The sequence below is a fragment of the Cladosporium halotolerans genome (genome assembly GCF_011745625.1).
Source record: "Cladosporium halotolerans strain TM138-S3 chromosome Unknown Sca9, whole genome shotgun sequence".
NCBI classification, from domain to species: domain Eukaryota; kingdom Fungi; phylum Ascomycota; class Dothideomycetes; order Cladosporiales; family Cladosporiaceae; genus Cladosporium; species Cladosporium halotolerans.
The window spans coordinates 452,566-477,787 of NW_027191460.1; the positions used below are offsets into that span (position 1 = coordinate 452,566).

General features: G+C 56.7%; 12 protein-coding genes across 12 annotated transcripts; 5 read left to right on the forward strand and 7 right to left on the reverse strand.

The window, feature by feature from the left end:
- Positions 1-42: 42 nt before the first annotated feature.
- On the forward strand, positions 43-1,214 carry WHR41_03597 (uncharacterized protein). The gene is made up of 2 exons (XM_069372203.1): positions 43-269; positions 325-1,214. Exons 1-2 carry the CDS (start codon positions 131-133, stop codon positions 723-725), a joined length of 540 nt encoding a protein of 179 aa, XP_069230896.1. The 5' UTR covers positions 43-130; the 3' UTR covers positions 726-1,214.
- WHR41_03598 (40S ribosomal protein uS13) lies at positions 552-2,203 on the reverse strand. The gene is made up of 3 exons (XM_069372204.1): positions 2,061-2,203; positions 1,818-1,924; positions 552-1,758 (listed from the first exon to the last, which is right to left on the reverse strand). The coding sequence occupies exons 1-3, from the start codon at positions 2,121-2,123 to the stop codon at positions 1,461-1,463; spliced, it is 468 nt and encodes a 155-aa protein (XP_069230893.1). The 5' UTR covers positions 2,124-2,203; the 3' UTR covers positions 552-1,460.
- A 794-nt stretch (positions 2,204-2,997) lies between these two features.
- Positions 2,998-3,525, forward strand: WHR41_03599 (uncharacterized protein; the record flags this gene model as incomplete). The annotated part of the gene is made up of 1 exon (XM_069372205.1): positions 2,998-3,525. The coding sequence occupies one exon, from the start codon at positions 2,998-3,000 to the stop codon at positions 3,523-3,525; it is 528 nt and encodes a 175-aa protein (XP_069230892.1).
- A 31-nt stretch (positions 3,526-3,556) lies between these two features.
- Positions 3,557-5,018, reverse strand: WHR41_03600 (uncharacterized protein). Its single transcript, XM_069372206.1, has 3 exons — positions 4,653-5,018; positions 4,397-4,600; positions 3,557-4,344 (listed from the first exon to the last, which is right to left on the reverse strand). The coding sequence occupies exons 1-3, from the start codon at positions 4,902-4,904 to the stop codon at positions 3,598-3,600; spliced, it is 1,203 nt and encodes a 400-aa protein (XP_069230877.1). The 5' UTR covers positions 4,905-5,018; the 3' UTR covers positions 3,557-3,597.
- Positions 5,019-5,440: 422 nt separating this feature from the next.
- On the reverse strand, positions 5,441-7,873 carry WHR41_03601 (uncharacterized protein; the record flags this gene model as incomplete). Its single annotated transcript, XM_069372207.1, has 2 exons — positions 6,465-7,873; positions 5,441-6,222 (listed from the first exon to the last, which is right to left on the reverse strand). Exons 1-2 carry the CDS (start codon positions 7,777-7,779, stop codon positions 5,441-5,443), a joined length of 2,097 nt encoding a protein of 698 aa, XP_069230876.1. The 5' UTR covers positions 7,780-7,873.
- A 534-nt stretch (positions 7,874-8,407) lies between these two features.
- On the reverse strand, positions 8,408-10,783 carry WHR41_03602 (uncharacterized protein; the record flags this gene model as incomplete). The annotated part of the gene is made up of 1 exon (XM_069372208.1): positions 8,408-10,783. One exon carries the CDS (start codon positions 10,781-10,783, stop codon positions 8,408-8,410), a length of 2,376 nt encoding a protein of 791 aa, XP_069230758.1.
- Positions 10,784-13,114: 2,331 nt separating this feature from the next.
- Positions 13,115-14,870, reverse strand: WHR41_03603 (uncharacterized protein; the record flags this gene model as incomplete). The annotated part of the gene is made up of 2 exons (XM_069372209.1): positions 13,115-13,827; positions 14,002-14,870. 2 exons carry the CDS (start codon positions 14,868-14,870, stop codon positions 13,317-13,319), a joined length of 1,380 nt encoding a protein of 459 aa, XP_069230882.1. The 3' UTR covers positions 13,115-13,316.
- A 213-nt stretch (positions 14,871-15,083) lies between these two features.
- On the reverse strand, positions 15,084-16,035 carry WHR41_03604 (uncharacterized protein). The gene is made up of 3 exons (XM_069372210.1): positions 15,746-16,035; positions 15,425-15,617; positions 15,084-15,360 (listed from the first exon to the last, which is right to left on the reverse strand). The coding sequence occupies exons 1-3, from the start codon at positions 15,752-15,754 to the stop codon at positions 15,149-15,151; spliced, it is 414 nt and encodes a 137-aa protein (XP_069230883.1). The 5' UTR covers positions 15,755-16,035; the 3' UTR covers positions 15,084-15,148.
- Positions 16,036-16,512: 477 nt separating this feature from the next.
- WHR41_03605 (uncharacterized protein) lies at positions 16,513-17,751 on the forward strand (the record flags this gene model as incomplete). The annotated part of the gene is made up of 1 exon (XM_069372211.1): positions 16,513-17,751. One exon carries the CDS (start codon positions 16,513-16,515, stop codon positions 17,749-17,751), a length of 1,239 nt encoding a protein of 412 aa, XP_069230878.1.
- A 703-nt stretch (positions 17,752-18,454) lies between these two features.
- WHR41_03606 (uncharacterized protein) lies at positions 18,455-19,672 on the forward strand (the record flags this gene model as incomplete). Its single annotated transcript, XM_069372212.1, has 1 exon — positions 18,455-19,672. One exon carries the CDS (start codon positions 18,455-18,457, stop codon positions 19,670-19,672), a length of 1,218 nt encoding a protein of 405 aa, XP_069230879.1.
- Positions 19,673-20,112: 440 nt separating this feature from the next.
- Positions 20,113-23,230, forward strand: WHR41_03607 (uncharacterized protein). The gene is made up of 2 exons (XM_069372213.1): positions 20,113-20,471; positions 20,524-23,230. Exons 1-2 carry the CDS (start codon positions 20,164-20,166, stop codon positions 23,090-23,092), a joined length of 2,877 nt encoding a protein of 958 aa, XP_069230884.1. The 5' UTR covers positions 20,113-20,163; the 3' UTR covers positions 23,093-23,230.
- Positions 23,112-25,162, reverse strand: WHR41_03608 (uncharacterized protein). The gene is made up of 2 exons (XM_069372214.1): positions 24,883-25,162; positions 23,112-24,813 (listed from the first exon to the last, which is right to left on the reverse strand). The coding sequence occupies exons 1-2, from the start codon at positions 24,896-24,898 to the stop codon at positions 23,741-23,743; spliced, it is 1,089 nt and encodes a 362-aa protein (XP_069230881.1). The 5' UTR covers positions 24,899-25,162; the 3' UTR covers positions 23,112-23,740.
- Between the last annotated feature and the right edge of the window lie 60 nt (positions 25,163-25,222).

The following is a 25,222-nucleotide window of genomic DNA, read 5'->3' on the forward strand; positions in this document are numbered from 1 at the left end:
GCTAGATCTCACTCGTTCAACGACGACCTATATCTGCTTCTCGATACGTGTCTTTGCAAGTTGGCCGTCCTGTGCAAATAAATAAGAATCTCAGCCATCAAACAGTGACAAGAAAGATATCATCGACAAAATGACTTCCGCCGGAATCGGTTTCGATGGCTTCATCAAGATCCCCGACCGCCCTCTCAACTTCGTCCCCGCCAAAGCAGGCGAGGTCATCCACCTAGGCCAGATCACATGTCGTATCCTGGAAGACGGCTCTCGCACTGGTAAAGATGTTTATCCTAGAAGTTCCATGGCACCCCATTGCTCACATCCCACCAGACAACCGCCTCGGCACCGTGGAACTGACCCTCCCGCCCAAAACGCCCGGCCCGCCACCTCACTGGCACGAAATGCACGACGAGACCTTCTACATCACGCAGGGGACCATCCGCTTCCACGTCCCCGACCCGTCGCAGCCCGGCAAAGACAAGGAGGTCATCGACGCGCACGCAGGCGACTACATGACGGTGCCGATCCGGTCGCCGCACACGTTCAGCAACCCGACGGACAGCGAGGCGAAGCTGTTCTTCACGTCGACGCCGGCGTTCTACATCAACTATTTCAAGCTGCTGAGCCAGATGGGCGACGCGGGCAAGCCGATGCCGGCAGAGGCGAATATGCAGGCTATGGCGCTGTACGCTACGACGCTCGTTGATAAGCAGCCGAGGAAGAATGAGTGAGGGTTGTGGGGTCTGTAGTGGCTTCTGATGATGAAATGACAGACTTGCAGTTTACGGTTTGACGATGTGAAGGTTTCAATGTTCTGATTCAAGGACGTACCTCTTAAAGCGAGGTCACGACAACGGCCAGGAAGAAAACGCATGGCTTGTAGTGTTGACTTCACGTTTACGGTTGCGTAAAGTAATCCGGACGACTTTGACAAGTGTTGCAAGGAGGTCCAGAAGTGCTACTCAAGCGCCTGAATGATACGTCGGGGAATGATTGTAGTTCTGAGACATTAGATTCGCTGTTGATCCAAGGACAAGGACGGCGGTGATCCAGACAGCAATATTTGCTGCCGACGAAGGCTCACCTGATGAGTGACCGACGTCTCATGTAATGTAGGCAAGTCGATTGCAACAGTTTGATGCCGACGCTTTCCTACCTTTGTCGAGGGATGGGTGTCGTGTCTTCGGTGGCCCGTTGGCGACATCGGTCGGGTGAAGTCCGTAGTTCGTCTTGTCAAGTGTCGGTCCAAGTCCAGGAATGAAAACGCAACATCCGCACATGATAATACCAATTCATGGAACAAAAAAGGGCTTTTGTCAAATTTCGCATTGTCTCAAGCGACGTGTGTCAAAGCTCCGCAGTAGGCAACCCGCAGTAACTCCATGCCAAAACCCTGAGCAAGCCGTACAAAGACGCAGAGCCCAGAGCCAACACGCCTGTCTCGCCATGAACCATCTCGCATACCATCAACCCTTCTTCTTGCTGACACCAACGGTCCTGCCCCTCCTGCCGGTGGTCTTGCTGTGCTGGCCACGGACGCGGAGGCCCCAGTAGTGACGGAGACCACGGTGGGCACGGATCTTCTTCAGGCGCTCGAGGTCCTCACGGAGCTTGGAGTCGACACCGTTGGCGAGGACCTGGTAGTCCTTGCCGTCGACAATGTCGCGCTGCCTGTTGAGGAACCAGGCGGGGATCTTGTACTGGGTCGGGTTCTGGATGATGGTGACAATGCGCTCAAGCTCTTCGGAGGTAAGCTCGCCGGCGCTGCAGGTGAACATTAGTATTCGTGCGATGGCGTGTGGTGTTTTCTGGAGATGCCGTACCGCTTGTTGAGGTCAACATCGGCCTTCTTGCAGACCAGGTTGGAGTAGCGGCGACCGACACCCTTGATCTGGGTCAGGGCGAACATGACCTTCTGCTTGCCATCAACCTGTGGTGTATGCGTTAGCATACTGTCCCTTGCCCTTGCTGTCCGTCTTTCCGTCCGTGTCCCATAGCCTCATTCTCCATCGCATCCCGAATTCCATTTCCTCTCGCGCAATCCGGTCCGGCAGGGTGAAACGTACGTTGGTGTTGAGGAGACGCAGGATGAACTGGAAGTTCGACTTCTCACCGGAGACGAGCGACATCTTTGCGGTGGTGGCGGTGCCGTAGTCGTTTGTCGAAGGGTCGCTGGTGCAGTCCGCTTGGCCTCTGAAGTTGCGAAGCTCGAAAGGCGTCGTGCTCGGATTTTGCAGCGCCTTGGCGTGTGTGCGGGCGCCAGCCGCAGGACGGCTACACCCGAGCTTCCGCCTGGCATCCGAAAGTCTAAAGTCGCCCGCGTCGCGTGCTCTTGAAACTATTACCGCGCGTTTGTGCCTTTCCTATTTCCCACAATACTGGTTCCAGCAATAGAGTGAATGGGAAGTGCGCGAGTCAATTCAGTAACGAAATGCGTGATTCGGCTCCATATGCACCGTCAGTATAACTTGAAGAACGGCCTGCGAAAGACCGTGTCCTTTCAGACCTCACTTGATTGATGAAGCCGAATCGATGAGCGACAGGTTCTTCAATCAAAATAGTCGCATGCCCCTCCCTGCAGACAGGCTTTGCTCTTTGGTAACTACAAGTTCAAGGTCAATCCCTATTACCGGTTGATGATGCGCTGTGGCCGAGGCCTTGCCCGCTGCGGAGAGCTGATCGAGCTCCACGCGCCCTACCACATCACAGGTAGAAGTATTGCACCCTAACTCTGTAATGATGTACATGCCGATTAGAAATCAACGAAGATCGACGGTGGCTGCACAGAGCTTCAAACATATTGTTGTCACTTGCCGCCTACTCAGACACGGCCAACGCCTACCGCCGTCCTCGGAATCAAAAAGCATCTCCAACGACCCCATCAATCAACTCCGGCCAACCAACCGAACATCCACCACGCCCAAACCACCGATCGCAAACCCCACCCTAACCATCACCACAACTCCCAGGCCTTAACACTATCCTTCTCCTAAATCAGAAAGGATGTCCAACCCCAAAACCCACTTCCGCGGCTCCTGCGCCTGCGCCCGCCTAACCTACACCAGCGCCTCCCCGCCCAGCGCAACAACAACCTGCTTCTGCACCACCTGCCGCAAACTCTCCGGCTCCAGCAGCCAAACCTTCACGCACATCCCCGCTTCCGCTCTGACGCTCTACGACAACGCGCAAGCGCTGCGCTACGAAGGGCTGCCGCGGGACTCGGTTGGCGCGGTGAGGATCTTGCGCCTGAGTGAGTTCGCGGAGCGCGCAGTGTGCGTGGATTGCGGGGCGGGGGTGGCGATGCGGTATCGGGCGCGGGAGGGGGAGGTGGGGGTTTTGGTTGGGAGTGTCGATGGGGAGGTGGAGGGGTTGAGGGCGGAGAAGGCGATTTTCGTGGGGAGTAAGCCTGGTTGGGTTGAGATGGGGGATTTTGGGGGGAGGTGTCATGAGCGGTTTCCGGATGGGGTGGAGGAGGTTATTATGGGGTGGCGGGGAGGTGATGGGGGAGAGGAGGTGGAGAAGGCTGGTTGAGATGTGTGGGAGGCACACCGTTCCTGAGGAATTTGGACTTTCACGTACGTTTCTTTATTTATTTATGTACAGCTAGTATGAAGTAGGCACCGCCGTCGCACTGGCAATGCCAGTGCTGTTTCCAGCACCACTCGAGCAGACACATCCAGGCGAGCTGGTAGCGACACTAGTGATTGGAGGGCCGTTTGTGCAGAAGTCAGTCGAAGTGAAAGCCGGCACAGAGGTGCTGGGCTTGTCTTCCGCAGGGAGGAACTGCGCCTTGACAAGCACGGGGATCACAGCTCCAGTGCCGAGAGAGAACTCCCTGTGGCCCAACACGCGGAGAAGGCTGCGGATCTCACCGCTGTGCGAGGTGATGGAGACCCAGGTGTGGTCGTCGGAGGCGAAGACGTCGTCGAGGACGCGCTTGGAGCGAGCGTCCTGAGCACCAGAGGGCTCGGCGACAACACCGGACCAGAGCTCGTCGTTCTCGGTGAAGCCGGACTCGATCTCGTAGTTCGGGAAGAGATCCTGGATGTAGGACTTGGAGTGGCGGCGGTCGCAGGTGTGGGTGGAGATGCCCTCGCGGAGAAGCTCCTTCACGGTGGGGACGAAGGGATAGTAGTGCGGCAGGTCGAGGTCGGAGAACGTGATGTTGGCGGTGCGGAGGCAACGAGTGAGCGGGGAGGTGTAGTAGGACTGCGGGTAGGGGACGTGCTCGTTGGCGATCTGTCGCTGCCAGTAGTTGTTGGCAATCTGGGCCTGGATAATGCCGTTCTCCGTCAGGTCTGCGTCCGCCCAAGTAGTGGTACCGTTGCCGTCTAGCTCAGACCAGTAGCACTTGGAAACCGTCAGCAGGAGTCGTGTGAATTGCGTTTGAGGACTGCCTTACGTTCCAAGCACCAGTGCCAAAGAAGCTCTCAGCAGCATTGTGGAAGCCCTCTCCATGGCGGCCCATGAACAGAACCTTGTACACAGTGTCAAGGCCAGCATTGGCATTGAGAGAGTTCACGATCTGTGTGAATCGCTGCCACTGGGTTCCATTGCCGCTTGCGCCAGGATAGGTCTGGTTCATCAGGCCAAAGTTGAAGGCGGTCTGCGTTGAGCGGTCAGTATGGTCGCGTCTGGACCTCGGGATAATCACTCACGTAGTCGAAGCCCGAAGCAACAGTGTCCGGCTCATCCTGAAGGAAGTAGCCTGTCACAGTGCTGTAGCTGATATATCCCGGTCCACTAGTCGTGTTGAGGTACTGTGCCTGGGCTGCGCCAGAAAGCAGCGCTGCCGCAGCGGCGAAGGAGAGGACGTTCGAAGGCATCTCGTTTCGATCACTTTGAAGAATGCAAAGATGTTGGTCGACAAAAAGGGAACTACCTACTGCAGCTTTATGTACCTGTTGCATCTACATGCAGCCGGGATCCCACCATGATGCATTCCCTAGGGAAGATGCCGCGGGGCCAGGGCCAAATGAAAAAGATATCCGGAAGTTTCCTCTGACGAATGACACGACATCATCTCTTTCACGAGCCAGTGCTAGTCAAGCTCGCTAAGCTCGCGCGCCTGCGTTAATTCAAACCGTCCAAGCACGGCCTTGAGGGCGAGAGGCGGAAGCGAAGTGGAAGCCTCAAGAGCGGCCATCCGTTTGCCCACGTGCTCGGCGTCGAAGCTTCGGCGGATGATCGCTGCGGGTGCCGAAGCTGGCTCGACTTCACTCTCTTATCATCTGACACGTGATGTGATGAGTTTATACATTGATGGAAGAAACAATTGAGCGATTAAAGTGTATGGCTCCAATGAAAACATCGTCCGAAGAGCCCGCAGAGACCGTCGCTCTGTATGTATGCACTATAGAGCCTGTACTTCGGATCACAACAAAACACCCGTTACACTCGAAATGAAGCAACCTCCGTATGCTCCTCCTCCTCCTCACACAGACATTCAATCGCCCTCCCTCCTCCCCCTAACCAACACCTCACCATCCCCCTCCCTCAACTCCCCATCCTCCCCAAACCTCTCCCTCCCCACCTCATCCCTCCACCCCTCATCAACCAGCACCCCACTCCTCCCCCCCGCCTTATAAACCACCCTCGCCTCACAAATCCGCAACCCCTTATCAACCGCCTTACACATATCGACGACCGTGAGCGCCGCCCCCTGCACAGCCGTCAGCGCCTCCATCTCCACGCCCGTCGGGCCTACACACTCCACGCGCGCCTGGATGGCTACCAGCTGCCCGTCCGCGCCGGGCCAGACTGCGCTGCGCGTCCCGGGCGGGACGAGGTAGACGGCGACGTCGGCGCTGGTGAGCGCCAGCGGGTGGCAGAGCGGGATGAGGTCCGGCGTGCGCTTGGCGGCCATGAGGCCTGCGATGCGGGCGGTGGCGAGCACGTCGCCTTTTTTGTTGCTGTTGGAGAGGATTTGCGTGTACGCGGTGCTGTTGAGGGGCACGTGGGCGAGGGCGATGGCGGTGCGGCGCGTGTGCTGCTTGGCGCCGACGTCGACCATGTGGGCTTCGCCGGTGGGCTTGACGTGGGAGAGGACAGGATTGGGATTTGGCTTTTTGCTGGACGAGTGGAGTCTGGTTTGGCCTAGGGAGTTGAGAGCAGATGAGCCCAGCATGTGTGTTGGAATGCTAGAGTAGGGGCCTCTTGGGAATGTTGGCGGTCGTCTTGGTTGAGATAGAGAGTACGTGTGCGGTTTTTGTGAGTTGGCAAGCTCATCTGTGAGAAAATGAGCGTGTGCCCCAGAAAATGCAAGTCAAACTTTCGAACAAAGTCATATGCTGTCGTAAGGTATGTTCTCCGCCATGTCATTGTAGACAGATTCATGCCGGGGTATTCCGTTGTATCCAAATGCACCTCCATCTCTTTCTCATCATATCATGGCTTTCGCCTCGCCAACGCCTACGCCTTTGAAACAATCACGACATTCCCCAAAAAAGAAAACAAGGAAACCTACCCACCAATCAAAATCATCGGCCGATTCTTCATCTTCTCCAGCTCCCCGATCCCCGCATGCCTCTCCTTCTTCCTCTTGACCGCCGCCCCAATAACCTCCAGCAGCCTCCTCTCCTTGCTCATCCACCCCTCCTCCCCATCAAACCGCAAACCCTCACCTGCCTTCCTCTTCTCAAGCTCGATCTGCCTGATCGCCTCAAACGCCTCCTCATCCATCGGCTCCCCCCCTCTCTCCTCCCTCAGCAAATCCCTCAAACTCACCTCCGCCTCCCCATGCAAACAAACCTTCAGATTCCCATCCGACGTGATCCGCAGCCTATTGCAGCTCCCGCAGAAATTGTGCGTCATGCTCGTGATGAACCCCACCCGCCCCTTGAACCCGGGCACCTGCCAGGTCTTCGCCGTGTCGCTGCGCGCGCCCCGCAGCGGCGCGATGTCCGGGTGCGCCGCGCGGATGGCGCCCAGCGTGTCCGCGTACGACATCATCTTGTCGCGGTGCCACTTGTTGCCGCCGAACGGCATGTACTCGATGAAGCGGACCTCGACGTCCTGGTCGCGCGTGAGCGCGACGAACGGCAGGATCTGCGCGTCGTTGAGCCCGCGCATCACCACGCAGTTGATCTTGAGCTTGAGGTTGGCGCCCGCGGCGTTCATTTCTTGCACGCGCGCGATGGATTTCATGACGGCGGGGAAGCCCGCGCGGCGGGTCAGCAGCTGGAATTGGAAGGGGTCGAGGGTGTCGAGGGAGATGTTGATTGCTGTGAGGCCGGCGTCGACGAGGGGGTCGAGCTTGCGGTGGAGGGCGATGCCGTTGGTTGTGAGGGCGAGGTCTTTGAGGCCGGCGCTGCGGAGGGAGCCGATCTGCTGCATGAGGGGGATGATGTCTTTGCGGACGGTGGGCTCGCCGCCGGTCAGGCGGATTTTGCTAACGCCTTGGGAGACGAAGAGGGCGCTGAGGTAGTGGATTTCGGCGGTGGTGAGGATCTCGCGGTTCGGGGAGAGCGGGACGCCCTCTTCGGGCATGCAGTAGAGGCATCGCAGGTTGCAGCGCTCGGTGAGCGAGATGCGCAGGTAGTCGTGTTGGCGGTTGAAGGTGTCGGTGAGGAAGTCGGAGAAGGGCTTCGCGTTGCGGATCGAGTCCTGGCGGCTTTCGGGGGACGGCTGTTGTGGGACGTAAGAGTCTGGCTCATTGTACTCTGGTTGAGTCGCTGTCGCTGCTGAGGCGATTTGGCGAGACTGCCATTGCCTTAACCGAAGCGCATGTGGTCGGAGCGTTTTGGGAGCGAGTGTCCGAGGCAGTGCTCTTGCCGGGAGTGCCATGATGGCTACCTGTACTGGTTGTAGAGTGGAGAGGAAAGCATTGCAAGGAAACGGAAAACGAGACGAGCTGCAGCGATATGGGAGGTGAATAATAGTGGTGACTGGCTTACTGTACAGCAGTACCGAGCCGTATCGTCAGAAGTGGGGGCGCGCGCATGCCACCTCGCGGCCGGCTTCCCGAATGGGACCTGCGCCCTGTGGTTTTGCGGAGTCGCGGCCCTTCTCCGCAGAAGACTGGCGGCGATAGCTGTTTGACGTTTCGATGACAGTACAGGTGATCAAACAAGATTTGGAAATGGGAAATTGGGAATTGAGAAGCGCGATTTTGTCAAATTGTTGATGATTGTTTGATAACCTATCGACCTCGCCCGTTGGAGGTATTGTCTCTACACAAATGCCGCGCCAGAAAATGCAAAATCGCCACAATGGTGGCTTCAAAATCAGAGCAGCTCCAGGTTAGGAGCCGCCGGGTATCCATGATCTCGTTTCCTTCCGAAAATGCAAGCAAGCTTCATCAAAGAACGCCTCGAAAAATGTCTTTCCTCAGAAAGAGTCCTGTAGTAGAAGAGAAAGGTAAAGAAAAATGCAAACGCCAGTATGCCCATGCTGTGGATGCTGTTTCAGAGCATCAGTGAGTCGTGAAGTAGTATGCGATGGTCGCACAGAAGTTGCTGCGGTGGTCGGCGTCCTTGACGAGGCCGACGTCGTCGTCGACAATCATGTTGACCGCCGCCTTGGTGCTGACGGCGTACATGTCGACTTGCGAGTTCTGGATGTGAATCATGTTCTCCTGGCAATTCTGCTCCGGAGTGCAAAGCTGCTTGTAGTTGTTGAAGAAGCTGTACATGCCAGTGGAGTAGATGAGCATGTCACGAGAGTTCCAGATGCGCATGCCCCAGGCATCCTGGCAGGGAACGTCGCCGGACGAGTTCTTGCAGACAGTGAAGGTGGGGTCGTCGTAGTCGGAGTTGAACTCGAAAGGCTTCGGGGCGAGAGGGACAGGCTGCATGTACGGCGTCTCAGTCTGCATGAAGCCACCGAAGAAAGCGCCAGCGTCCTTGAATTGGTAGTTGTAGAAGATGGAGTGCTCAGAAGCGGTGCCCCAGAACCAGGTCGGGCCGGGAGCCTCAATAAGGACACCACGACCGCTGTAGATGGAAATCTGTCTGGGAGAGTTGGTGTCGAGATCGTGGTCAGCAACCCAGAACCAGGTGTTCTCGCAGTAGATACCCTTGGCAGAGCTGGTCGCGTGGAACATGAGGAAGACACCTTGGCATTCCGGCTTGGGGTTCTCCTGCTGCGAAGTCGGGCAGTTGATCGAGTCAAGCTCAGTACCAAGGGAGCCGCCGATGCGGACGTGAGAGTCCCACATGCCTGACTTGCCCTGCTCGGACTCGAGGTTCCACTCGATCATGATAGCACCGCCGTTCGGGCCCTTGCTCTCAAACATGATGTCGCTGATTTCAACAGCACCCTTGTCACCAGGCTGACCGACTTGGAAGACCGCCTTGGGCTTCTTAGGATCGCTGAAGCCAGTGGCAACGAGCAGAGACCAGATCTCTCCGACCATCTTGATGGTCTTGGGGATCTTGACAGTGTCGGAGACAATGTAAGCACCGTGGTCGAAGTAGGCAATCTCGTCCTGCTGAACGCTGTTGAGGAACTCTTGGAGGCACTGGGTGTCGTCACTCTCTCCATCACCCTTGCAGCCGTACTTCTTGATCGACTTGAACTTGCTCGCGGGCACATTCTCGTACTGCGGCTTGGAACGACCGAAGATGGCGCCGTTAGGGTCGAGCAGCGACTGGGCCTTGTTCGGGCCAGAGAGAGTACCACTAGCACGGTTCTTCTTCAGAGGACTAGAGCCGTCGTAATCGTAGCCATCGCCGGTTGCCCAAGACTTGATAATCTCACTGGTCTTGGGGAGCATATCGGTTCCAGTATAGTGCTGCACCGGGTGGTCGACGCCGGTGGTCATGTCGACATTGTCCAGGATGAGGTTGCCGCCAGAGGAAGGAACGTTGTTCTCTTGGCTCCAGGAGATGTTGACGCCAACGGGGGTGTTGCTGATCTTGCTGTCAGAGAAGACGACAGAACCGACGGTCTGGTTTTCCGGGCCGTTTGCCATGTCGAGACCAACGCCGCAGTCTTCAATGGAGATATTGGACATCGTCCACCCCCAGTTCCAGTTCATGAAGACAGCAGTGTTCTGTCCGGTGAATTTGAGGTTGCGAGTAGTGAATTGCTGGCTGCCCAGGAAAGCACCCATGTTGCCACCGACAAACTCGAGATCACTGGCCCAACCGCCACTGCCGTTGTCCATAAAGATGCCCTGCTGCTTGTTGTTGGGCGACTTGGGCTTCATGGTGAATTTGATGTTCTGCAGTGAAGTGGCTTGGGCGACCTGCCAGTGAATGCCGGCGCCCTTCTCCTCAGGCATGGCAGTCAAGTCGATTTCCAAGTTGCGAACCTGACGGAAGAAGTTGTTCTGGTTGGTCCACCAATTACCACCGGTGCTGTTGTAAGGGTCGGCGTCCAGGACGGCCATACCCTCGAACTCAGGCGCGGCAGAAATGACAGGGCGGTTCAAAATGTCACCGACGACCTGGGTGTAGTAGTACATCTGGACCGGCTTGGACACCTTGTAAGTGCCCTGGGGGAAGTAGACAATGGCAGGAGCGATAGTGGTCGAGTCGCACCAGGGGTCATTGCCACAGCGCTTGACGGCGGCACCCTCGGCATCGCTGATGGCCCTGTTGATGGCCTCGGTGTCGTCAGTAACGCCATCTCCGACGGCGTTGTAGTCAGTCTTGACGTTGCGGAAGATCTTGTAGTTGGAGTTGCCCCAGACAGTGCCCTGGCGCTCGATGGTCTCCATCCAGTAGCCGGAACCGGCCTGGCGAGGAGACACCGCAGTTGGAGCAGCGTTGACGAAGGAAGGCGTCGAAGTCAGCAGAGCGCACAGCGCTGTTGAGAGGGCGCCGATGGCGCGAAGAGACGGCATGTTGTAGGCGTTAGTCGTATGGATGGCGATCGTGCTGTGGTTGGTGATTGTCAGTTAGCGGCCGGCGCTGGAATGAGTGTGGTTGTCGAGCAAAGGTGTTGTGTTGTGTGTGTGAAAAGAGTGGTTTATGCTGTGGAAGTGCAAAAGATAAACAGTCGCGCTGCGAGGTAACCCGTTGTCAAAACAGGAAGTCGCTGTGGTGACTGATGTTGTCGACACACGCGCGTGATGAGGCAGGTGCGATGCAGTAAAGAATGAATGGCGTCCCTCGCAGAGAGCACGCGTACAATGGGATTGTGCACGTGAGTTGCGCACGTGGAACAAGGAGGTAGTGAACGACGGAAGGAAAACTGAAGGGTGACAGTGAAGTGTGGAGGGAAGTGTGAATGGAGGTGTAGAGCAGGGCAGGGCATGTGAAGGATGGGTGCACTGCTTTATGTGTGCAGCAGGCGGAGGGGGTGTTTGAATATGCGTACCTCGTCTTCACGTTTCACCCCAAGCCAATCGCGTTCGTCGTTCCAAGTCCCGGCCGGGCAGGTCGGTGGTGTTTCAGGTGGGCGTTCAGCAAGCGCACCGTTGGAGCGGTTGTTTGCAGTGTGATTACTTCCAGGTCGACGAGGAGACATCACGACCGGTCTTATATGCGCGGCGGCGCTCCCAGCGCGATGTTCCAGCGTGACGACGCATGCTGGGAGCAGTGGCCGTAGTGTCTCTTGGTACAACCACCTCGACGCCATCGTTCTTTAGGTCGGAGTCAGCCCGCGCAGCCTCATGAGCCGTTGTCTCGCACGGGACACTGCGCGGGCCGGCGGGCCATACTCGATCTACACACGCCTCCCTCCCAGCCCAGAGGCGCGACGAAGCTTCAAACGGCGGCGCCATCGCAGCCCGGCTGGCACACGCGGGCAGGCGTGCGACGAGGCCGATTCGCCGTGGCAGATGTCGCGCACTCCGGACGCCTGGCCGTCCTCATTTGCGCATCTCGCCAGGCGCGCGTGAAACTGGCGGCAAGGGGCGTGGCGGCGGGCGGGCGGCATGGCGGCATTGCACGAGGCTGGGCTGGTGAGTGTGGGTGGAGGAGGATGTGCCGTCTGGGCCCTGAGGCTGCGAGGCTGCGACGGGAGGCATCAAGGCATGTGGCTCTGCGCGATGCTGGCAGCCCGGTGCGGGCCCTGCGTTCGGCGGCATGCGGCATGCGACGATCCCTGCGCCTCATGCGGCGGGCGGGAAGGAACGTCTGGCCAGGGATGCACCACACCAGCATCCCCAAACGCGACCCCAAACTGCCGCTCCACCACGACATCCCTGCCGCTGCCGGTCACTGGGCCCCGACCTACTCCTCTCATTTGTGCTGCCGCACCTAGCCTGCGCGAACTATACAACACTGGCCTTGATGCAACGCTGCAGTATAGCAGCAGTCACTGCCTAGTACTGCTACCGACCCCTCAGTACGCTGGCAGCCGCCGTGGTCAAGTGGCCTGTGCGCGTGGCCGTTGGTCGCCATGCTCAACCTCCGCCACCGAGACAACGAGGTTAGAGTTCAAAACGGCCAAGTTTGCCATCGCCAACCTCGCCGTCTCGTCCTCCTCACGCAACGGCGACGCGACCGAATTAGCACTTCCACCTTCGCTTATACCAACCACGCTCCGGCAGAGCACAGATCGTACACATGCACTGTGCACGTTACGCGGTGACGAGATCTGTATTCTCTAGGCTGCGCCGGTACCTCCAACGTCCGCTGACCTCGTCTGTGGGTGCGTAATCGATCACACGCTTCTTTGTTGACGCTTGCCTTGGCCTCTTGGTAACGCGCACACGACCAAGCCGCGAGGTGTCCTTGTGTAGGCTTGCCGTCATTGTTTAACGCAACGTTCGCACGATACAATTGTTCACTCGCGTTTGGTGACTGCAGATCGAACCTAGTTGTTTGCCTCAGTAGTCGCGACTTCGTCAGCAGCCAGCTCTGCCACATGCGGACCGTCGTCCAACTTGTCGATCCGGAAGAATACTCTCGCGCGCGGTCTAGCACACATCGATTTTCAGCCTTCATGATTTGCACTGTCTCGTTTGGGACATGGCGTTGCTATGGCGCTATCTAGCAGGCTGCTAGTCTGCGAAATCCACGCAGCGCCGTTGAGATTCGCGAATATCCCGGTGGCGGTGCAAGCTTCCCGCCTCGTGAATAACCAACGCTAGCCTCTGGAAACTTGTCCCCGAGTGCTCTCTCAACGAAGAACCGTTCTCCATGGAAGCTGGGTGTCTTGCTTGCGCCATTCCAGATCACTCTCGAATCGCTTCTATTGCGCAATGTGAACCATTGATTGAGAAGGCTGCGGTCATGTAAGTCAATTGCACGTAATGTTTCACTAAATTTGGCTGCGGTCGTCTCTCATGAAAGCTTTAGTATGTCATCAATCGCGTCGTTCTTCGATCCCTCTGGACTTTCGATCAGAGTCACAGAATTGCAGTTCCAATATCCCCTATCATCTAGTACAACCAATTCAGCACTCTTTCATAAACATGCGCAATCTACTCACTTGAACTCGTCAACGCCATAGGCATCTCTCTTCTCAACCATCACGTAGTCCCCACTGCGCTTGCCACCAGCCAACAACTTCTTTGCTGCCTTCTTGATCCTCACCACGCCTTCCGCTAGCCTATCTTCGTCTTCCCAGGTGAAGCACAGCCTCACGTTCCCATCGAACTTCACACTGGAATCGCCAGGGACCTCAAACATGGCACCTTGAGCCACAATCACACCTTCCTCCTCGCTGCAAACCTCAGCCAGATCTCCTGACGACATCCCTTCAGGCAGAATCAGCCATACGAAGAATCCGCCCGCCACGCTCCGAGTAGGCTGAGGAAGGGAGAATCCCAGGGGAATCAGATGATGTCTGATCGCTTCTTGCAAGATGTGATATCGGCGGGCGTAGGTGGGTTGCAGGGTGTGCCGAATGTGGTTTTGGAGCTGTTTCGTCTCGAGAAGGTGGGTGAGGAAGACAGATGTCAGTTGGCTCGGGGCGCCTCCGGAGCGAGTTGTACCGCTGCAAAAGTGAGTCTGTGTCAGCTCCATGAACGACAGCCCTGTAATGGAAGATCGCACAAGATGGTGACATGTTACGCCACGCGGGAGCACAAGCGTTTGACAGATGCGAGAACCAGGTAAGAAGCGAAGGCGACACAACGAAAGCAGGAAGGGGGGGAAAGGCAACACTTACGTCTGGCTCACGCCATAGGCGAACCTGCTCGTCCCCTCCACCCACCCACACCGCACGCCCGGCCCAGCAATCTTGCTGAAACTCCCATTCGACACGGCATTCCCGAACCCGTCGGCCCCCTCGCGCTCCGCGCCCCCATCAATCTCCCTATCAACATCCACCAGCCTCGGCAAACACCCCTCCCCTCCCCCCTCCCCTCCCCCATCCACCGACCACCTCAAAAAGTCATAGACATCATCCGCAACAACCAACGCATCAAACCGCCTCGCAACCCTCACCAACTCCCTCCTCCTCCTCAAGCTCATCGTCCGCGACGACGGATTCGCAAACGTCGGCACGCAGTACACCACGTGCCTGTACACCTTCCTGGCCCTCCCCTCTCCCCCCCGTCCCCTCCCCGCGGCACCAGCATCCCTCTCAACGCCCTCCATCCCCCTCTCCAGCGCCCCCACATCCACCCCCTCCCCATCCTCCCCGACAGCCCTCATCTTCCCCCCGAACCCGCCGTCCTCGAAGATCCCAAACGCCAGGAAATACGCCGGCGCCACGACCCACACCGCAAGCGTGTGCTCCGCGTCAGTGTACGACGCCAGCAGGTTCCCGAGGTTCTGCGACGCCCCGCCCGTGATGCAGATTCTGTCCGCGGAGACGGGGCCGGCGGCGGGCGAGTAGGTTTCGCTGAGCCAGGAGGCGATGGCGGCGCGCGCGGGAGGGTGCCCGGCGTCAGGACCGTAGGAGAGGGCGGGGGTGGAGGTGCTGGGTGAGGAGAGGGTGTGGGCGGCGGCGGTTGTGAGGAGGGGGGTGGGGAGGAGGGTGGGGTGGGGCCAGCCGCGCATGAGGTTTATGGGGGTTTTTTGGGGTGTGGTCATTGTTGGTTAGTAGGAGAAGGGGGGCGTTTTTGCTTTTTGTTTCCGGGATGTAGGGTTTCGCGTTGATGGGGTTGAGTGGCGACCGAAGATTGTGGTGTAGATGAGTGATGTTGGCCCCGCGTTGGAGGGGCCCCACTTTGGGGTTCTGTTTGGTGGGAGTGGACCTTAACCTTACCTTGTTTAAGGTCAATAATTCGGGGGATGGATGTTGGCTGAGCCGGAGGAACAGTTTTCATTTTCAGGACTGTGTGGAATCTTTGTTGTATCGCTCGTCCAATCTACCTATCAAGTTTTAACGTCAAGACGAGCAAGGTGACATAAGCGACAACGCTCAAGCAAGTCAAGACGACCACTACGTTTCCGCTCGTACGGAACCGCTTCCTACTCAGTCCATCATCGCCAACCTCGCTGAAAAACTGGCGATTCCCCTGCATGCGTCGGAAGGCGCTGACGGCCAGCACGCCGGCGCCGTAGACTGCGAACAACGCTCCTGGGGTGGAAATCGGATCAGTCTGCTGGCTTTGGATACACTGCTGCTTGCGGATGAAAGTTACCTATGCTGTAAAACTCGCTGGTGAAGATTTTCAGGACAACGAGCGCGAAGCTGAACTGACCGAGCGAGGTGCGGATGTAGGCTCCTTCGAAGGTGCGCTGAGCCGCGCGGATCTCCACGAGCTCGGAGGGCGTGAGGATCACGGAGCGGGCGCGGTGGAGGCGTAAGTGGTATCGGTTTTGAGCATGGCGAGTCTATTTGCGTTAGTGACCTAGTATGTTATTCGCGCCGTTCGCTTCAAGTAGCCGAAAGGAACATGACGAGTCGGTGAGCTCGCTCGTGGAGATATTGGTTCGTGTAATGCATGGAATCGTCCACTCACCTCAAACATGTTGGACTACTGGTGTCGTTCTGACATCCTTCTTATCACCTTCCGATTTGCGTGCGAAAGGGTTGCACCGACAAACGCAAACAAGTGGAGCTGTGGTCGAAGCACGCGTATGTACTGGACGACGGCGGAAGCACGCAAGCGAGGATGCGCAGCAAGACCTCACCTTAAGCTCTTGCCAAGCTCTAACCCGACATCACACTACACCTCGTACTTCCCATACCGCTCTTCATGCAATCTCGTCCGCGTCAGCAGCACGTGCAACAGATGTATCGAAGCCTGTCGGTCTGGACCACAGCAGCAGTGGAGGTCGCCGGCCACCCGCCAGCCAGGCTCTAAGCACAGCAAGAGGGGGTGTGCCGGTGGGGTAGGTAGGGGTACCCGCGCATGGGAGTGGAGGGCGGCAGCCTGCGGCATGCGGAACTCCCACCCATTCCTCCCCAACTTCCCGTCTCTTCTCACACATCCGTTTGCCTCTGCTTCCTCCTTTCCCATTAAATTACCATGCACAGCACTGATCACCACCATTGACGTCGGCAGACCGCGTCCGGGACGACTCACCAGCAAAGCTGCCTCGCCTTCTCCGCCTCGCATCGCGGCTCAAGGGCGCCTGGCCTTGTCAACAGCTCTATCGCCTGCCCTTGACTTCCACGCAGCGGCTCGTCCGCCTACTCCCTGGACGACCGAACCTGCCCAGACGCCTCCCACCAATCCACCACCCTCCACCCAGCCTCGACTTTTTGTCGCGTACCTTGGTTAACATGGGCGACATCGAAGGCAACACGCCGCCGTCGGCCGCGACCGGCACAAAGCGCAAACGCGACAGCAAAGCGCCGCAGCTGAAATTTTACGCCGTCCGCATCGGCAAAGCCCCCGGCATCTACCACACCTGGCCCGACTGCCTGGAGCAGGTCCGCGGCTTCCCCAAAGCCGTCTTCAAGTCCTTCACATCCCTCACCGAGGCCGAGAGTTTCCTCAACAACGAAGAGGCCGTGGGCGGAGTCGGCAAGACGACGCGCTTCTACGGCGTGCAGAGCGGCAGGAATCCCGGCGTGTACACGAGCTGGCCTGAGGTGCTGGAGCAGATTAGAGGATGGAAGGGGCCGAAGCACAGAGGGTTCAAGACGCGCTATGAGGCGGAGCAGTTCGTGGCTGAAGGGCAGAACACGGGGTATGAGATGTCGGATGTGGCTGTGGACAGCGTCGAAACGCCCGACGGGCCCGCGGCGAAGAAGAGCAAGAACAGCAAAGGCAGGAAGAGTGGTATAAAGGATGAGATGTCACCTGCTCCGTTCGTTGATCCCTTCGAGTATGCGCCTGGTGAGGCGCCGCTGCCTGAGGATGCGGAGGATGGCTTTGACTCTATGATCGTTCTGGACCAAACTACTGGAGAGACCCGCTACAAAACTGCGGAAGAGCTTGCGCGCGTGAAACCCCAGGTAGTGCGTCCCGCGAAAGACTCGTTGGTCAAGATCTACACGGACGGCTCTTCACTGGGCAATGGCCAACTAGGCGCTGTCGGAGGCGTCGGAGTATACTTCGGGCCAGGCGATGGACGCAACCTGAGTGAAGGCCTGACGGGAACTCGACAAACAAACCAACGCGCCGAACTCACGGCTCTCCAGCGTGCTCTGGAGCTGGCGCCGAAGGACCGCAAGCTCCTCATCTACAGCGACAGCAACTACGCCATCAACTGCGTCACAATTTGGTTCCAGAAATGGCGCACCAACAACTGGCAGAACTCCGCCGGCAAGGCGGTCGAGAACAAAGATCTCGTCGTGAAGATCATAGAGATGCTGGAGGAGCGCTACCGCATGAACAGGCACCGCGTGGACGATGGGGACGACGATGGCAAAACTGGCGAAGGCCACTGGGAACGTGGCCCGGCGAGCGTAGAGTTCAGGTGGGTCAAGGGTCATGCTAAGGACGAGGGGAACAACGCGGCGGATCAGCTTGCTGTCGCTGCTGCTCGGGAGGCGAAGGCGCATGAGTCGTATTGATGTGTTCATTCTGTGGGGGTACAGGGTTCGTCTGGTTTTACATAATCAAGGGACATTGCAATGCAGTCAGAAACGGACTCGCAGCGAGGTCGTGGTTGGGGAGTAGTAATGGATGCGGCATCCAAGATAGAGAGTAATAGCACGAGACACGATTGTACATTATTGGCACCTTCCAAGACTCACCGGATACCTTCACTACAACATAAATTGTTGTGGAACAACTTGCAAGTTAGGAATTTCCTATGCGACAGTTCCTGAGAAGGGCACAGAGCTCAACAGGCTTTTAGAAGGCTTGCTCACTACAGCTTTGCTGCCACTTCAGTTCCATTATCGACCCTTTCACGCCGGATGAACCCCTTGGTGGGGACGCTGTACAGGGCAGAGAACGTCATTTTCATGAACCCTATGAGACCCTTTGATGGGATGGAGGGGCACGAATATGGCTGTCGCGGATTTTTCTCCGGCATCTCTATTTGTCTGTCGGTACCTGCGTCTGTATTCTTCACGAGTCATGAGGGTTTTCGGCAGTTCTTTTTATCCTCACTAGCCGCGACATTAGAGCGGGACACGGCGGGGCATCCACACATCGCCCCTCATCTTCATGGTAACGGGCCAATTTTCCAAATGATGTGTTCCGCTCTCTCTTGTAAGTCCGTGACTTCCCTTCCTTGAATCAAGCTCAAATCAATTCCTGCTTTCAAAAATGTCCACCTCTCCTCGCAACCCGCCGTTCCGCGCCGAGCACATTGGCTCCCTGCTCCGCCCCGAGGAGCTTGTCAAGCAGCGTTATGCTGTCGCCGACAAGAGCGCCTCTCCCGAGTCCCTGGTTCCCATTGAGCAGAAGGCGATCAGGGATGTCGTGCAGCTTCAGCAGGAGGTCGGCATCCGTAGCATCACCAATGGCGAGTACTCGAGGCACATGTTCTGGGGCACTTTCTTCGAGACCTTGAACGGCATGGAGGAGGTTAACATGCGCGATGGCGGCTACGACATGGGCATCTTCCGCCAATACGCGCCGGACGTCAAGAGCTTCATGCACGCGAAGACCGTCCCCAACAGCGTCACCGTGGCCACTGGCAAGGTGTCTCACACTGGCACCTCCTCCTTCCTCCCCGAGTTCGAGTACCTCAAGACCATTGTCCCCAAGGAGCAGTGGAAGGACATCAAGCTCACCCTCACGAGCCCCTCCTGGTACCACTTCCGCTACGGCCCCAACAAGGCCTACAACAAGGGCGTCTACGCCAACGATGACGAGTACTTTGCCGATATCGCCAAAGCCTACCAGACCGAGCTGAAGATACTATATGACGCCGGGCTGCGCAACGCGCAGGTCGACGACCCCAACCTTGCCTACTTCTGCTCCGACGCCATGCTGCAGGGCTGGAAGGAGGACAAGGACAACTTCCAGACCGCCGACGAGCAGTTCGCCGCCTACATCCGCTTCTACAACAAGTGCTTCGAGCGGCCCGCCGACTTCCACCTCGGCATCCACCTGTGCCGCGGCAACTACGTCGGCTCCAAGCACTTCTCCGAGGGCGCCTACGACGCCATCGCCAAGACCATGTTCGAGGACCTCAACGTCTCCACCTTCTACCTCGAGTACGACACCCCACGCGCCGGCGGCTTCGAGCCCCTGAAGTTCCTGCCGAAGGACAAGAACGTGGTCCTGGGCGTCGTGACGTCCAAGTTCCCCGAGCTTGAGAAGAAGGAGGACATGATCGAGCGTGTGAACACGGCGGCCGAGTTCGTCGCGGCTGGCAGCGGCGTGAGCAAGGAGGAGGCTTTGCAGAGGCTTAGTGTCAGCCCGCAGTGTGGTTTCGCGTCGCACGCTGAGGGTAACTCGCTGGGATACGAGGATATGAGAAAGAAGCTGCAGCTCGTGAGGGCGATTGCTGACGACGTCTGGAAGGGCGAGCCTTGAGGTCTGAAAGCGACGGCGGTGTGAGCTGTCCGAGGATGCGTGGCGATTAGCCAACCCTGTTTCAACACTGCGAACGAGACCTGGTATATCTCGTGAGAGCCAGCAAGATTCGAAACGAAGTTACGAAAAGAGTGTATGTATTGGATGAAGCGTTGTAGTTAGCAGTCGGTATGCATATTCAACATTCAAGATGGGAGATACCCTAAAGCAAATATCAGATTTTGAACAGGAAGATACGTGACTCTATCTGAGAATGAACAACGAGAAATTGTAGAATGCTTTCAGAGAAGCCATCGGTGCAGCACCTTGATGGGGCCTGAGTATGCATTTGATCGAGCGCTCAAGTCATGTGACAGCGCGACTTGGCTTGGCGCCAGCGACGCGCCTGAGGCGAACTTCACGCGACAAGAGTTATGGAAAGTGAACAATCTTATCAGTGGCACCGATACACCAGGCCGGGGCCATCGACCTTAAACTTCTAGCAGATCGTCATGGGCTTCATGAAGCCGTTCAAGCCACCTTCGCTGGTCGGTAAAAACACTCTGAACGGCCGACCTCCGCCATCGTTCGATGAGGAACCTCCGACCAAGAAACGAAGATACAGTGATGGCGAATCAAATGATGATGATGCTGAGGTGGTAGCTGCCGCCGCGAAAGTACTGAAGAAGCCTAAATCGATACCGAAGTTTCAACCTTTGCTGCAGAAACCGGTCAATACAGTGGCGAACAGCCAAAACAGCAGCCAAGGAAGCGAAGAGAAATCGTCGTCGAGTCAGGAGAGTTATTATACTGTTCTATGGTATGTTTGATTAGTATCGAATTTGTCAAGAATGATGCTGATCCATCCCTAGGCGCAAATTCACAACCAAGAAGAACAAGACCTGGGACGGCGATGGCATCCTCTCAGTATCAGATGGCTATGCGCGACTCCAGGATGTGTCAGGCCGCGACCTCGGCCGGTCTGCATACAAATCGCTTCCTAGTGAGGGCGATGAGCTTTCGGTCGGAGGTAGAGAGATTCAGATCGAATCGGCAATCTCAAGGACCGACTACATGGCTGGCCGCCCTTTCTTAAGCAACGCCGCAAAACCTGCACCACAGTTAAAGAATGTCGACAATGTCTCGAAGGTGTCTGCCAAGTCTCAGCAGAAGTTTAAGAAGCTTCACGAGACTCAAAAAGACCCTAAAGCATCGTTGCCTGCAACACAGGCGAGCAAAGCAGAATTTAAGACGCCATTCAAAGATAAGTCGACAGTCCTGGCACCGAACAAAGCCAGTAAAGTGCCAGTGCCTCGACATGATCCCAAAGCGGAGAATGCTTTGGTAATGAAGCGACCATCTACCGTGCCGAAAGGCAAGCAGGTTGTTGACGTCGTCGTTGACCCCCTGCTGACGAAAAGTCTGAGAGCACATCAGCGTCAAGGCGTGGCATTTTTGTACGATTGCGTGATGGGCATGAGGGGAAGTTCTGGCGAAGGTGCAATCCTTGCAGATGAGATGGGTCTTGGAAAGACCCTTCAGACTATTGCTCTACTCTGGACGCTCATGAAGCAGAACCCGATTGATGGCGAGCCACCTGTTGTAAAGAAGGCGCTGATCGTTTGCCCAGTGACGCTCATCAACAACTGGCGCAAGGAGATCAGGAAATGGCTCGGGAACGAACGACTAGGCGTTTTTGTGGCAGATGATAAGCATAAGCGACTGACCGACTTCACAAAGGGCAGAGCTTACAGCATCATGATCATTGGCTATGAGAAGCTGCGTATGGTACAAGAGGACCTCCAGAAAGGTGCAGCGATTGACATAGTCATTGCTGACGAAGGGCACCGCCTCAAGACGGCTACGAACAAGTCCGCCGCAGCGATCAAATCACTGAATACCGAGAGGAGGGTAATTCTGTCAGGTACACCAATTCAGAACGACCTCGCCGAGTTCCACACCATGGTAGACTTCGTCAACCCGGGCCTTCTTGAGAAATACTCGGTCTTCAAGCGGACATTTGAGACACCAATCTTAAAAAGTCAGCAGCCAGGCGCTTCTGCGAAAGACTTAGAGATTGGAGAAGCTCGAGGTGAGGAGCTGGCGGAGATCACGGGAAAGTTCATTCTCAGAAGAACCGCCGACATATTGGCTCAGTATTTGCCGCAAAAGACGGAGCACGTCTTGTTTTGCAGGCCAACAGCAGCACAGGCATCAGTGTATCGCGCTATCATCGGATCGCCAACATTCAATGCTGCTCTTGGGTCTGCTGCCATATCTCTGGAGCTCATCACTGTCCTGAAGAAGGCCTGTAACAGTCCGACGCTGCTGCTCAACAAAAGCGATAAGGGAGAAGAGACCATCAAGCCTGCAATTCTGGAGAGCGTTCCAGCCAAACTGTTAAAGTCGATGAACCCGGGCATGAGCGGCAAAGTCCAAGTGTTGGATCGCCTACTCCACCAAATTTATACTACAACTGAGGAGAAGGTGGTTCTCGTCAGTAACTACACTTCCACGCTTGATGTGCTGCAGAGCTTGATTAGCTCGATGGATTATACATTCCTGCGACTTGATGGAGCCACTCCTGCGGGCAAGAGGCAAGACCTCGTTGACCGTTTCAACCGTTTTACGCAGAAGGCAGGTTTTATTTTCCTCCTCTCCGCCAAAGCTGGTGGTGTCGGGCTCAATCTCATCGGTGCCTCGCGCCTCGTTCTTTTCGATCTCGACTGGAACCCTGCAACCGATACGCAAGCCATGGCTCGAATCCATCGCGATGGCCAGAAACGGCCCTGCTATATCTACCGCATGCTGACTCAGGGCGCGCTGGACGAGAAGATCTTCCAGCGCCAGGTCAGCAAAACCGGATTGGCTGACAGCGTTGTGGACGGCAAGAGCGGTGCCAGCGGCTTCACGAGGGAAGAGTTGCGGGATCTATTCACCTTCGATGAAGGCGAGGCTTGTCAGACGCACGAGTTGCTCGGGTGTGCGTGTGGTGGGAGTGGCACGCCGCTGCCACCTCCAGAAGACATTGAAGCAAGCGTGGGCGAAGAGGTCGCGTCATCTGGCGAGAACACAACAGAAGAAACTGCGAAGGACGGCGAAGAAGACGAAGAGGACGTGCCCCTCCGCCCCAAACTCCGCTACCAGACCAGCGCAACCGTGAATATGGAAGAGCAGGAAGCTGAGATCAGCCGCAAGAAGAAAGCGCTCAAAGACTCCGGCGGCAAGGCGAAGATGGTAAGTCTCATGCAGTACACGCACATCGACCCCTCAGCGATCTCACGTGCACCAACTCGCAACCCTACGCCTGCGGGCGACGACGAAGACGGCACGACGGCATTTAGTCCCATGGAGGTCGCTGTGGAGGATACCGCTTTGCGATGCGTGCTGGAGGAAGAGGGATCGAGGGTGCGGTACGTGTTCTCGAAGGCAAGCTCCTGAATTGTACTGCATTGATGACTTCGACATGATAAGGAGTTCAAATTTGCTATCACTACCTCAGACTCATACACATAGCTATGATACCCCATTACGCGGTTCAAGGTGCACGCGTTGCTTCCCAACAACCTGCACACTCCATTTCAACATGCCACAAATTCATCAACGTTCCTAGTTTGAGCTCGCACGCTACAACCTCGTAGCGTTTCCGTGAGCAATCGAAGTGTTGCTTTTGCTTCAATCGATTGCCCTGAAGAGCGTGCGGCTCGCTTGTCCCGTTTGATCGAATGACGTAAAGCGCCAACGAAGTCCAGCTCAGCGGAATTGTAAATGAACTCAGATCGCGGATGAGTAACACGGTCACAAAAGAGTGGGTGTCTCCTTTCGAGCGTTCAGCGAGCGATGGGGTGTCATGGTTGAATTGCGGTCTTGTGCAGCGGCAATGCACTACTGGCCACATTGAAATCATGTGTCTTGCAGAGCGCCACCCTCATCGAGAATCCTTCAAATTGGGGATAAAGTTCCGTTACCAACAACGAAAATCGTTCCGTTCCTGTGGACAGAAGCAGGGGTTGAGTGCTTGGAGGCAGCGACATGAACGGTACGCAAGGAGTGTCTGGATCAGTACCTTCCTAGTCGCGGCCGAAAGTTTCATCCGTTCTTCTTAGACTTCAGATTCGAGATCTTTGGCAACGTAGGCATCTTGACGTCGGACGCCACTCTCTGAACTTGCGCCACAGCGTCGCCTAGGAGGACACGAATCGCACCTTCAAGCCGCATGTCCTGCTTCCTACGCAGATAGAGGATGACAATCCACAAAAGGACGGCGTCGGCCAGGACGAATGAAAGAGCCCATCCACCGAGACGCAGGATCCAGTTGAAAAAGCTCTTTCGCCGCTGGTTCTTGATGAAGCGGTGATTCTCCAGCTGTTCTCGGAGAGCAGCGACCTCTGTTGTGAGCTTTATCAAGCCATTCTCGACACGCTTACGCCACCTCGCATCACCCGGTGTTGCGGTATTCTGTGCTCGGCGGAAAAACGGCGATTCGCCCGTGCCTGTTCGCGGATCCTGCGTGCCCCCCTCCTCTCCTTCTTCGGGCATATTCAGATCTCCAGCATCGACTTGAGACACGGGTGCGTCGACGAATTCTTCCTGCTCTTCTTCCAAAGCTTCCTCTTCATCCGCCTGCGAGACAGGCGACAGAATCCTCAAAGGCCGATTCGCCCCACTAGTCGCATTTTCCATCGCGGCCGCCGAGCTTGACACCATCCCCTGCGCATCTCCCGACCTCTCGCTCTGCAGATACCCGCTGCGCTCCAGATGCTGCAACGGGCTGGAGTGCTCGCTGGACGAATGCTGCGAGTTGCTCTTGATCTGGTCCCAGACGAACTCCAGCTCCTCGACCAGTTGCTTGGCCTCGACTGTGTGCGATGCGTATTTGTGCATCGTCTCGATCAGCTTTTCGATATACCGGCGTTTCGCCTCAGTGCGCGATAGGCCTTGGTTGTCCCGCCAGGCGTCCCATTTCTCCTGCTCCTTGCGTAGCTGCTCGGCGGACATGCTGGGTTGATTGGTGGCGTCGGGCCGATCGGCTATGGCGAGCACGTCGCCCTCCATGGATTGTTTGTAGAGGCCGTAAAGTGCGAGTCGGTCGTTGGTGGGTGGCTTTTGTGAGCCGGGCCGGATCTTGTTGACGGTGTTGAGGGCATGACCGAAGACTCGATCTGCTGGATGGTGAGAAGGTGCATTTGGGCTTACAATGTTTGTTGGCTCGCAAGCCGGTGGCAACTTACCCACTGAGTCGGACATGATTGCTATAGACGCAGTAAATGGCGTGAGATTGCGACGATGACGCGCAGATGGAGATGGACTGGAAGAAATGCACGCTTGGCAACGAAACAATTAGATGGCAGAAATATAACGATAGACGCTATGTGCGGGATCGAACAGACTGATTCATGCCTTCATGTCGAGAGGCAGTACGGAGGAGTGGAGGTGGCCGTGTCGCGTGAGGAGTGAGTGTAGCAGCAGTTGCAGCAGGCCCATGACGCTCGGCAATCGACTTAAGCATGTGAGAATGGCTGGAGGGGTGGCCTGGCCGAGGCAGGCAAAGACACGCGGGAGCGATAAGGA